General features: G+C 36.0%; 1 protein-coding gene across 4 annotated transcripts in view; it reads left to right on the top strand.

Moving 5' to 3' along the window:
* The window catches only part of ZEB1 (zinc finger E-box binding homeobox 1), a 200393-nt gene that overhangs the window by 175967 nt on the left and 11858 nt on the right, over positions 1-12568 (top strand). For 2 of the 4 annotated variants that reach the window (XM_086714631.1, XM_086714630.1), the window contains exons 4-6: positions 1045-1182; positions 7044-7246; positions 11275-11380. In XM_086714631.1, coding sequence (XP_086570757.1) covers positions 1045-1182; positions 7044-7246; positions 11275-11380 — 447 coding nt within the window. Of the gene's footprint in view, positions 1-1020; positions 1183-7043; positions 7247-11274; positions 11381-12568 lie in introns of all 4 variants that reach the window. The other 2 variants (XM_086714629.1, XM_086714628.1) reach the window with 1 other exon arrangement.

The raw sequence follows: 12568 nt of genomic DNA, 5'->3' as shown, positions 1-12568 counted from the left end.
AAATAGAGAAAGAATAGCTTTGTATATACATATGAATACTAAAGGAAATAAGCAGTTTTAAGGATTTGACACTCATTGAGTCTTGCTAAAAAATTTTCTAACTACAGATAGCTATTAACACTGTTTTCTTTTTTTTGAATGTTTATTTTAGTTTTGACAGAGACAGAGCATGAGCACGGGAGGGGCAGAGAGAGAGGGAGACACAGAATCCGAAGCAGGCTCCAGGCTTTGAGCTGTCAGCACAGAGCCCAGCGCGGGGCTCGAACTCACAGACCACAAGATCATGACCTGAGCCGAAGTCGGACACTCAACCGACTGAGCCACCCAGGCGCCCCAATGTTTTCTAAGAAATCACATAACAGAACTGAACTCAGTGGTTTATACTGAGAATGATTCAGATTTAAGCTACAACTCTAACATCCAGTAGGTTGTTAGGAGGGACTAAGGTTTGAGAGCTCAGGTTTTCTCTTCCTTTTTGCCTTGCATGATCATTGAGAAGTTAAGAATTCAGTCAGCTATATTAGCTTTTCTGTGTCTTGTTTATCAGTAAGGTGGACTAGAAGTACAACTCTCAAGTTTAAAAGGGATAGTGTGAAAATTTCAAGACTTTTATTGTAACACTTTCTAAAAGACTTCTCAATAGAGGCACCTGGGTGGCTCAGTTGGTTAAGCACCTGACTCAGTTTCAGCTCAGGTCATGATCTTGCATTCAAGGGATTGAGCCCCACATCAGGCTCTGTGCTGACAGCATGGAGCCTGCTTGGGATTCATTCTCTCTCTCTCTCTCTCTCTCTCTCTCTCTCTCTCTCTCTCAAAATGAATAAATATTTTAAAAAACATGAAATACTTCCTAATCGAGGACAACAGAATGAATGAGTTTTGCTTTTAATTTTTGGTAAATATTTCCTACAAATTCGAGAACAGTAATGTATTCTCTTAAGGTAAATAATTTCTTATCTAGAAGAGCTTTGTAACAACTTGGCAGTGAATTGCTTTCTATAAAGTATGCATTTCTTTTAGTAAAAGATGATGAATGTGACTCAGATGCAGAAAATGAACAAAACCATGATCCTAATGTTGAAGAATTCCTGCAACAACAAGACACTGCTGTCATTTACCCTGAGGCACCTGAAGAGGACCAGAGGCAGGGCACACCAGAAGCCAGTGGTCATGATGAAAATGGTAAATGGAGCTTCACAGTTGTTTTCGCTTTCATCTTTAAAGGATTATTTCCATAATTCTACAATGGGAACCTACTCTACTCTAGGGAACACTTTTGAAAACTAGAATTTATTTATTGCAGGTGCCTACAGAAAATAATCTCTCTCTTTAATGACTGGAACGTTTTTATAGAAGTATAGTATTAAATAAGTGGCATCTCATGTATATAGTGATAACACCACTGTAGTGAAATGCTTAGAACAGTGCCTGGTTATTGATTTCCATTCACTCATATGGCAGCAAGTTAGAGGGAGCTTGAATGACCCTTAACTGCGTCTTGATTTTTTTTTTTCCCTCTATTCTAGCAAGCAAACCATGGGTATCTGGTTCAAAACATACTGATTTGGAGACAAATGGGGTTTTTTATCTCTGTTCTAATCTATTCATTCTGATACAAACAGCCAGTGTATAAAAAGTAGTAAAGTGCCAGGGCACCTGGGTTGCTCAGTCGGTGAAGCGTCGGACTTTGGCTCAGGTCATGATCCCATGGTTCATGAGCTCAAGCCCCATATCGGGCTCTCTGCTGTCTGCGTAGAGCCTGCTTCGAATCCTCTGTCCCTCTCTCCCTCTGATCCTCCCCCCCCCTTTCTTTCTCTCTCTCTCTCTCTCTCTCTCAAAAATAAATAAACATTTTAAGTGGCAAAATGCAATACTAATTATGTTCATACTCCCCTGGAAGGAAATAAGCTGTCATTCTTCCCTTCCATCCACTAGAAACAGATGCAAATAGCATGCAAATATTCCTATAAGAAATTTTATGTAAGATCTACACCAAGAACTAAGTTACTTGGAATGTTTAAGGATATTTAAAGTATTAAAATTCTAAATCTGGTTTGATTTTGGGAGGGTTCCCAGTTTGGAGGATAGATATAAGTTAATATTTAAATAATCACCTATTTAAAAAGACTTTTTTAGAGAATTTTTAGGCTTACAACAAAAGACAGAGGTACAGATATTTCCCATACACCCCTTGCCCCTACGGTATGCATAGCTTCTCCCATTATCAACATAACTGACCAGAATGGTACAGTTTTTACCAAGGATAAAACTGCATTAACACATCATAATCACCCAAAGTCCATAGTCTACCTTAAGATTCATTCTTGATGTACATTCTTTGGGTTTGGACAAATGTATAATGACATGTATCCATCATTGTAATACCTTTATAGAATATTTTTGGTGCCCTAAAAATCCTCCATGCTTTGCCTGTTCATCTTTCTCCACCTACCCTCACCCCTGGAAACTACTGATCTTTTTGTTTCCATAGTTTTGCCTTTTCCAGAATGTCATATAGTTGGACTTCTACATCATGCAGCTTTTTAAATGTTTTTTTTTTCACTTAGTAATACTCATGTAAGTACATGAAAATCCATGTATTTTCATGGCTTGATAGCTCATTTATTTTTAGTGCTGAATAATATTCCATTGTCTGGATGTACCACAGCTTATTTATCCATTCACCTACTGAAGGACACCTTGGTTACCTCCAAGTTTTGGCAATTATGAATAAAGTTGCTATACACATCTATGTGCAGATTTTTTGTAGACATAAGTTTTAAACTCCTTTGGGTAAATACCAAGAAGTGCATATGCTGGATCACGTGGTAAGATAAAAGTATGTTTAGTTTGGTAAGAAACTGCCAAACTGTCTTCCAAAGAGGCTTGTACCACTTGTACCACTTTGCATTCCCACCAGCAGTGTGAGTTTCGGTTCCTCCACATCCTCGCCAGCATTTTGTGGTGTCACTGTTTTGGATTTTGACCATTCTGATAGGTGTGTAGTGGTATCTTACTGTTTTAATTTGCGTTTCCCTGAAGACATATGATGTGGAGCATCTTTTCATACTTATTTTCCATCTGTATATCTTATTTGGTGAGGTGTCTGCTAAGGTCTTTGGACTGTTTCTTAATCAAGTTATTTGATTTTTTTTTTATCATTGAGTTTTAAGAGTCCTTTGTATACTTTGGATAATAGTCCTTTATCTGATGTGCCTTTTGCAAATATTTTTCCCAGTCTGTACCTTGTCTTCTAATTCTTTTGATACTATCTTTCACAGAACAGAAGTTTTTCATTTTAATGGAGCCCAGCTTGCCAATTCTTTCTTTCATGGATCGTGCCTTTGGTGTCGTATCTAAAAACAGCATTGTCATACCCATGATCATCTAGGTTTTCTCCTGTTGTCTTCTAGGAGCTTTATAGTTTTGCATTGTACAGTTAGGATTGTGGTCCATGTTGAGTTAATTTTTGTGAATAGTGTGAGGCCTTGTGTGTAGATTCACTTATGCATGTCCTGGATGTTTAGTTGTTCCATTACTATTTGTTGAAAACACTATCTTTACTCCATTATATTGTTTTTCCTCTTTTGTCAAAGACCAGTTGACTGTATTTATGAGGATATTTTTGGCTCTCTGTTCCCTTGGTCCCTTTCTGTATTCTCACACCAATACCACACTGTCTTGATTACTATGACTTTATAGTGAGTGTTGAAGTTAGGTACTATCAGTCCTCCAACTTTATTTTTCACCTTCCATATTGTGTTGGCTCTTCTGGGTCTTTTGCCTCTTCATATAAACACTAAAATGTTTGTCGGTGTCCATAAGATAACTCTCCAGATTTTGAATGGAATTGCATTGAATCAAGTTGGAAATATCAAGTTGGCAAGAACTGGCATCTTGACAGTATTAGTCTTCCTACCCTTAAACATTGAATGTCTCTCCACTTATTTAGTTCTTTGATTTTTTTTATCAGAGTTTTATAGTTTTCCTCATATAAATCTCATACATATTTTGTTAGATTTGTACCTAAGTATTTCAACTTTTTCGTGCTAAATAAATGTTATTGTGTCAATCACCTTTAAAATATTTGAAGGAAACTGAGAAGAATGGTATAGAAAACAAAACCGATTCCATTGCGGAGAGTCAACTGTACCTTCCTTAAATCAGGAATCAGCTAGGAAAAAGAGCAGAAATAGAAAATTCACCTCAGAATAGATACAATTTTCTGTAACCAAATCAATGACAAAGGAAATAGAAGTAGGGCACTCTAGAACCCATTCCTCCAGTGTGCCAAAAGGACACATTTTTCAAGACTATAGTTATTGCCCCTGGGGACACAGTGTCACAGCTTAATGAATAGTGTTCTATTGATCTGTTTGCATATTTGGAGAGTCTGGAGTTACAGGCATTATAATCCTATAGGGCCCTACCATTTCTACCTTCATTTCTCAGGGGTTTTTTTCCTTAAAATTTAACATTTCACCTGAAGAAGCAATAGGTTGCAATAAATATGAAAAGGAAATAAAGAGTTTTTAATGTATATGTATATATATGTAAATTTTTATGTAATAGTTTTTTTTAAAAAACCTCAGCAAAAGAAAATAATGAGAACTAATCTTCCATTGCACAGGTCAAATAAGGTGAAATGTTGTAAAGTCCATTGTTATTAATCAGCATGTTAAAAATCCCATAAAAGTTGGTGCCCTAACCATTTCTCAATTAGTAAAACATTTGAATTACAGAATATGTTTTTAATTCAGGTTTTCATTACTTTCAGGTGTACTGCTAATAAAGTATTTCACAGTAGATATTCTTTCACATCAGCACTATCTGATTATCCTCAGAAGACCTTAAGTTTTTAAAGGTTTAGTGGATTAAACACGCTCTCCTGCACTTCATAAATTCTGAAAGGGCAAACTTTGCTCCAGCAGGTTGAAGTATCACAAATTCTGAATCATTGGGGCGCAAATGAAGAAGATTTTTCAAAGTGTTTTATATCAAGTACTACTCTGTCTGAAGTGTTCGCTACCTAGCAAGGGAAGTTTAGGATACAAAAATTAAATCTTTTTTAAATAAGCATATTCTTAGTCACAGATACATAAGGAAATTATTCAAAAAAATAGACCTAGGTTGGATTTTTTTAGTTGTCTTGAATTGCTACCTTAAGTTTATTATAAGAATTCTAAAAAGAAAATTTTCTTCCTTACATGACAAGCCTGCATTGCTAACAAGTGATATTAAATATATGTATATATCTCCAGTATTTTTCAAAACTACAAACAAAAGTTTTTATTTAACTATCAAGCCTGTTCATTCTATAATTTGCTTAGTATGTCAAATATTCAGATTTACTTTTCACTGTTTTATGCTTGTACCTAAAAGAGTAAATTCATGTCTCCTATGTGTGAGAAATTCAGTAGATCCTGACTCATGAAAATAATAACTTGCTGGTAAAATATGAGCAACCTATAATTTTAAAAAATCATTAGTATCTTGTTTATTAATGATGAAGGCAGAGAAGAAAATAGAACATAATGAGAGCAGACAGCTGTATTACGCTATGGAGTATGAGCAGCTTAAGTAATGGAAATCACATTGTGGTTCTGGTGCCAATAATGAAGCACCTGCAGTGGCTGACTTGGACTTTTGCCATTGGAACCAGCTAACATCAATATTATGGCCTAGGTACTGTGGCAAGGAGAATGTCCCAAATGCTGATTTCCTGTTTGTCTGTACAAGTAGGAAATTCATACTAGACAAAACATAACATGATTTCCAAAACAATTTCATGCAGCTAATCTAATCCTCACAGAAGTAGGTCATTTTAGAGACATCACCAACAGAAGGGTCTCTGATTCCAGTTGCCTTGCTAGCTGATAATAAAGATACCATCATAAACTTGAGGGGTTTGGTTGTTTGATTTTATTCATATATTTGATACGTATTTCAACATAATTAACAAGCTGTGTGGGGTCAGGTGGTCAGTCTATTTGAAGGCTGGTTATTGAGCAAGACTTTTAATTTATATGGACATGAATTTCAATAAATGTAATATATGTTTATGAAGGATTTTGAGACTGTAATGAAATTTTCTTTGATAGTCTTTTCTCAATAAGAAATTCAAAATGAAGATAGAAATACTATTTACAATAAATTATCATTTAGGAAACTTTTTAAAGAAAGAAATATGGAAAACCACTCTTAGTTAAACAGTATTAATTGGCAAAATGGTACCATGTTTTAGGATTGTTAGGCTTAGATGTTTCCATATGTAAAAATATGGTTCATTCCATGAACTCCAGTTTTCCCATATTGCCTTTATTTTTTGAAACCATCCTCTATATTTATCCATATAAAATTCCACAGAAAATGTATCATTGTATTTCAGTAAGGAAAAGAACATGAAGAAGCATGCATGGGAGGTCCTTGGGGCCCAGGCCTAGATCTGGCTCCTGCTCCTCATTTCCCCCCAGTACACAGCTATTTTGGTTTGAACTCTGTCATATGGCCACACCTAACTGCAGGGGTGTCTTGGAAACATAGTCTAATTATGTACTACTTCCTATCTGATGATAATCATTTTATAGTGTCATTTCCAAATTTGAAAGAATGAGCATTAAATAAATAATGATGGCATTGTTACCAATAGAAAGATTCTATTATGATGTACAAGTCCCCTTTAGTATGTATACATTTACAAATATAACCTATATTCTGATTTTACCTTTGTTTTCTTTGTGTAATTAACCATACAAAAAGAAGGGAATATTTTCGGGTTAGCAAAAAGGGGACTTTGAAGTCGGACAGCACATGTTTGAATCCTGACTTTATCATTTCCTGGCCATGTGACTCTTAAGTTATTTTACCTTTCTGAGCCTCCAGTTTTCTCTTGTATTAAATAGACATGAATATCATTGTATTAAGGATCAATATAAAGTGGGTAGCATAATATCTGGCATGTAGCATAGAGACTCAATGGTAGGTACCTTTGGTAATACTTTTTGAATGTTTTAAAGTAGAAATATATGATCTTTCTTTTACAGGAACACCAGATGCATTTTCCCAGTTACTCACCTGCCCATATTGTGATAGAGGCTATAAACGCTTTACCTCTCTGAAAGAACACATTAAATATCGCCATGAAAAGAATGAAGATAACTTTAGTTGCTCCCTGTGCAGTTACACCTTTGCATACAGAACCCAACTTGAACGTCACATGACATCACATAAATCAGGAAGAGATCAAGTAAGTGAAATGACTGAGAGTTCGCTCTCAACCCTCCACAGAAGGCAACAGTTCCAATATACTTAAAAGAATGTACTAGACAGTGTCTTGTCTGCAGCCTTATACAAATTAAAGAGATTATTTGAATTATCTTGTCATTTCTGAGTTACAAAGCGCGTATAAACATTATTTTAGAAGTAAGTTTCTTTTCTTTTTTAGATAAGATCCCTTTCATCTCAATTTAATTGTTTTGCTTATACCATAACAAATATTTCCCTTAAGTTTAGAACTAGATTTCAAAATGCATTCTACTGAAATGCTCAGTGTAGGAAAGATAAATGTTGGTTTCATAAACCATATGACTAAGTACTAGCCAATTAAGAAGGGAAGCAAATAATAATAAAAACACTTTTCTGGGAACCAATGACTGCTTACTCTAAGTTATTGTGTTCTGTTTACACTAGTAAGGGAAGTGACTTCCTCTAAGAACCTAAAGTTTAGATTCTAACCATTTTTATTCTGAAGACTCCATTTTCATATGGTTTCTTCTCCTTCTGTGTTGCTTTGATTCAGTTTTTCATGTGTAAACCAAGACTGTTCTATAAATTACATTTGAACTGTTGGCTCTATACTTAAAGATTAAAGGCTAAGAAACTTTTGCCAGTTATCCTTCTTTTATAAGATCCTGAGAAGTGTCAACTCTACACAATCACATTAATATCAACATAATTCTAACTGTAAAAATCAAATATTCAACTGCACAGGATATTTGAAAGTTTTGTGTTGTGGTTGGGGCACATGTCCAGTTTCTTACATCAAAGGATTACGAATATCTATAAACCTGAATGCGTGAGAACTCTGCCCTCTGTGTGGACATAATAGAAGTCACATATCTCATAGAGAACAAATTAGACCCTTTCTAAGATGATGGCTAAACAAACAAAAAAAAAATACAGCAGAAACAGAATCATCGAGGACTAACCTGTCTTCTCAGGACTTTGGCAAGGATGCTCACAAAATCACAAAATAAGGGGGAGAGGATGGCAATCAGGAAGTATAGGACCAACCTTTCCTTAGTTAGGTTAATGGTTAAGTCCTTGAAGGAACACTTGAAATTGGGGAGAATACCAAGAGAAGGGAGAAATTGATACAGGGAAGGAACTACTGAAGACAAAGACCATCCATCTACATCTGCCCCATGTAAGTCTTATCAGGGACAATGCGGAAGAATGCCTTTTCCATCTGGGAGTCCTGACAGACAAGCCTTTGGGGAGCAGAGCCAAACTGCAAATGTTGCCCCCATATCCTCTCTATACCAAGGGCCCTTGCCAAAGAAAAGGATCTGCAAAGCACAGGTAGAACTATTGGTGAAAGCAAGAGATACCATTATAGAAACAAATCATAATATCTCTAAGCAACATAAAAGCCAATTTTGTGGTGATATTTCTGATGGGTTCAAACGTAATAGGTCTTATATATGAAGCATGTGGTCAGAGGAAGGTCAGAAAAGCACTGTGATTAATACAGGGACCAGTAATGTGAGGCAATATTACCGAGATATCTTGGATACAATTTAGGTTATGGGGCAGCAAACCTGAGTACAATGTCTATCTTGCTGCCTTTGAAAATCATACCATGACTTAAAAATAAGCATTTCCATGTCTTATTAATTTATTCATTAGATGCATATTTGTGTTTCTGTTACATGTCAGGCCCTGTTCTAGGTGTTAAAGGCACAATAGTGAAAAAGACAAGCAAAGATCCTGACAATAGGGAGCATATATTAGTAGGTGATATAAAATGTAAGGACAGATAGTATGAAGAAAAATAAGGTAGAGTAAGAGGATAAAAAGTGAAGAAAGTTGCTACTTTTTTAAGATAGGGAGAACTTTCTGAGAATAGGATATCTGAACTAAGACCTGAATGAAAGGATGGAGCCAGCCATGGAAAGATTGGGCGGCGGGGGGGGGGGGGGGGGGGGGGGGGGGTTCCAGTCAAAGGGAACAAAGGGAAACATAAAAAGACCTTGAGACAGAAGCCTGCCCAGCATCACCAAAGGACAGCAAGGAGGCCAGTGTGAATAAAAGGTTCTCGAGAAAGATAGGTGAGACCAGGGAGGCATTAGGGGCCAGATGATGTACCCCCTTCTATAGGCCATGATAGAGACTTTTGATTTTATTCTACAGAGTGACAGGAGGCCTTTGAAGGATATTGAGTTTTATCTTTATTTTTTTTATTTTTAAGGGAACAGTGGTTCTTGGGTGAAGAGTAGATCAAGAGAGACAAGAATGAAAGCAGGGAGATCATTTACAAGCAAGGAAACTATTTGGAGAATACTGCTATAATCCAGGCCAAAGGTGGTGGTGGCTTTGAACTCACTGGTGGTGACAGACATGACATAATGATGAATGTTAGATTCAGAGTGTATTCAGATGGCCTGCTGATGTATTGAGTAAGGGTGTAAAATGTAAAAGAAAGCAAGGAATCAAGGATTACTCTAAAGTTCAAAGCCTAAGCAATAATCAAATAAATGAGGGCATCATTTACAAAAACAAGAAACACCAGAGGAGGAGCTGATTCTCAGAAATTAAGGGTTCAGTAAATCATGTAAAGTTTCACATGCCCATTGCTTTCCAACTGGCAATATCAAGGACTCAGTTGGCCGTGAGAGCCTGGAGTTAAGAGGTGTAGAGATAAACTGTTGGGAGTTGTCACCATATGTGACAACTATGGGTTTGGATGAAGTAGGACCTGATACCTAGTAAGTACTTATTCTCTTTCCTTCCTGTATGAAAAACACAAGGGAGACTTTAGCGAGGGTGAGAGTGAAGCAAGTAGTACTTGAGTTGAGCTTTTGAAGTATGGGTAGAATCTTAATAGTCATAATTGTGGGGAAGTATAGCCAAGAAATAAGGAATAGTATAAACCAAAGGAAGGAGATAGAGAAGAGCAGTATATGTGCCAACACTGAAACTCCCTAAGTGACTGAGGGATGACCTTCTTCTAGAGAGCTGGTGTGGAATAAGCCTGGAAACTCAGGAGCTATAAACTTGGAATGTACAGACTCAGAATCTATATTCAGGTGTTAATGGGGAGCCTTTGGAGATTTATGAGCAATTTGTGGTTTATGAGGTTTATGATACAATTCAATTCAAGCAGCACTTTTGTATGATTAACGAACAAAAAATGCAGAAACAGACTCAAACACAGAGAACACACTGGTGGTTGCCAAAGGGGAGGGTGGGGGACAGGCACAATGGGTGAAGGGGAGTGGGAGACACAGACTTTCAGTTATGGAATGAACCAGGCATGGGGATGAAAGGTACAGCATAGAGAATATAGTCAATGGTATTGTAATAGCGTTGTGTGGTGATAGATGGTGGACTCTCGTGGTGAGCACAGCGTAACACATGGAGTTGTTGAATCACTGTGTTGTGTGCTGAAACTAATGTAACATTGTGTGTCAGCTATACTCCACTGAAAAACTTACTTAATTTAAATCATAAATAAATTTAATGATGGATCAATTAAATAAATAAAGTAATGGGACCTGGGGGAAAAAATCTAAAAGTGCAGAATATATTTGAAATATATAGTGGAAATTTGATCAACCAGACAGAAAGCTACTATAATAATCCATATCTGGATGAAAAGATGGAAGTATTTTTAAATCATCAGATGAAAGTACATTTTGGAAATATCAAGCGTCCAAGAGGATAAACTACTTGAAAAAGTCTGGCCTGCAGAAGAGATAATCTCTAGTTCCTAGTAAAATATATTATCTTATTTGTGCTAAATACTGTATTACTCAATAAAGTATGATTCTAATACTCTAAATGAGCAAGTGGAGATTTTTCTCTGTGTCAGAATTCTGTTCCCATTATCGCACTTCGTTTGGTAATATTCCAAGTGTTAAATTTTCATGACTGCCTCAGTTTGAGGCCTTTGAGAAGCAGAATTCACCAGAATAATACTTTTAGCAGATTGGCCGTTCTTTTATGTCCAAAGCTTTTTTGCCTTATAATTAAACTATCAATTCTTTCTTGCAGAGACATGTGACACAGTCTGGGGGTAATCGTAAATTCAAGTGCACTGAATGTGGAAAAGCTTTCAAATACAAACATCATCTAAAAGAGCACTTAAGAATCCACAGTGGTAAATATTTGTTTTCTTTCTACATCTTGAATATTATAGCATATGTGGTAATAAAGAAATCTGTCATAACATGTGGTCTAGACACATGATCAGGAACATCTTGCTTTTTCTTTTAGGGTAAAGACTTATCTGGAGAAATTTTCTATTTATAAGTGACATTTTTGGAGTCTTAATCTCTAACTGAAGCATGTTAAGCTAATGTAATATGACATACTCCAAATTTCCTAATCAGAATATAGCATGTTTTAACAAGAAGAACAGCCTCCTTTAGCTTTCTGATGGATGTTAATTTCATTGCCTCTTTTGCACAGTTAGCTAGGGAAGGACAAAGAAGATTCACAAGTCACAATTTGCACAAGAAAGTAAGATGGAGACATCCTTAACATGAGAGAAGTAGAAGTGGAAACTCCAGATAGAAAATGGTGTGTGGGGTGATGCGGAGCTAGCCAGACAAGGCAGCACTGAGACTTGAAAAGAAAAATGTGTTCACCTATTATTTCACCTTTCTATTCCATATCACTTTCTAAATTGTTACTTATAAAATGATACTACATGATAAAAAATATGTCTGTTTTAGAAACTTCTAAACATAAAGAACTGTATTTGCATTTCTTTAACGGCGCCACTTCAACAAAAGCTATAAAGAAAACTTGGTAGCATCCCACATGGCACTATGAAATCTGTTCATCTCCTGACTAATTTTGATATGTTATTTTAGATTTAAATAGTTTTAGTGAAAAATAACTGTTTTCTAATTAACGAGAAATTATGGATGTCTGCACATGGCTTATTTCGTGGAAATTATTGTATTGACATTTACATCTTACAGATATCCTACAAAAAAAGTACAGCGGGTGGCCCTGTGAGGGGTGATTGGTGATATCTGTGTTTTATTTTGGAACCGCATTTCTAGAAGTTTTACTGTCTTGCTCATTGAGGGCTAAATAATGTTAAAGTTACCACTTTTGTTGAAACCAAGATTGTTGCATAGACATTTAAATATTTTCACACTTTAATATTTCTGGAAATTAGAGGTTGTTGTCTTTTGCAGTTGCCACAAGATCCTATTTCATAGAGAAGCTCGCGGGCAATTGAAAAATTTCCATCAATAATACATTTTTAATGACCTATTATTTTCTTACCACAGATGATTTGAAGTTGTTGATAGAGATATAGCTAATTCAAGAG

This window comes from Puma concolor, chromosome B4 (genome assembly GCF_028749965.1).
Source record: "Puma concolor isolate L17-30 chromosome B4, mPumCon1.1.hap2, whole genome shotgun sequence".
In the NCBI taxonomy this organism is placed as follows: Eukaryota; Metazoa; Chordata; class Mammalia; order Carnivora; family Felidae; genus Puma; species Puma concolor.
Note: the sequence above shows the minus strand (reverse complement) of the source record. Positions and strands in the feature narration are given on the sequence as shown.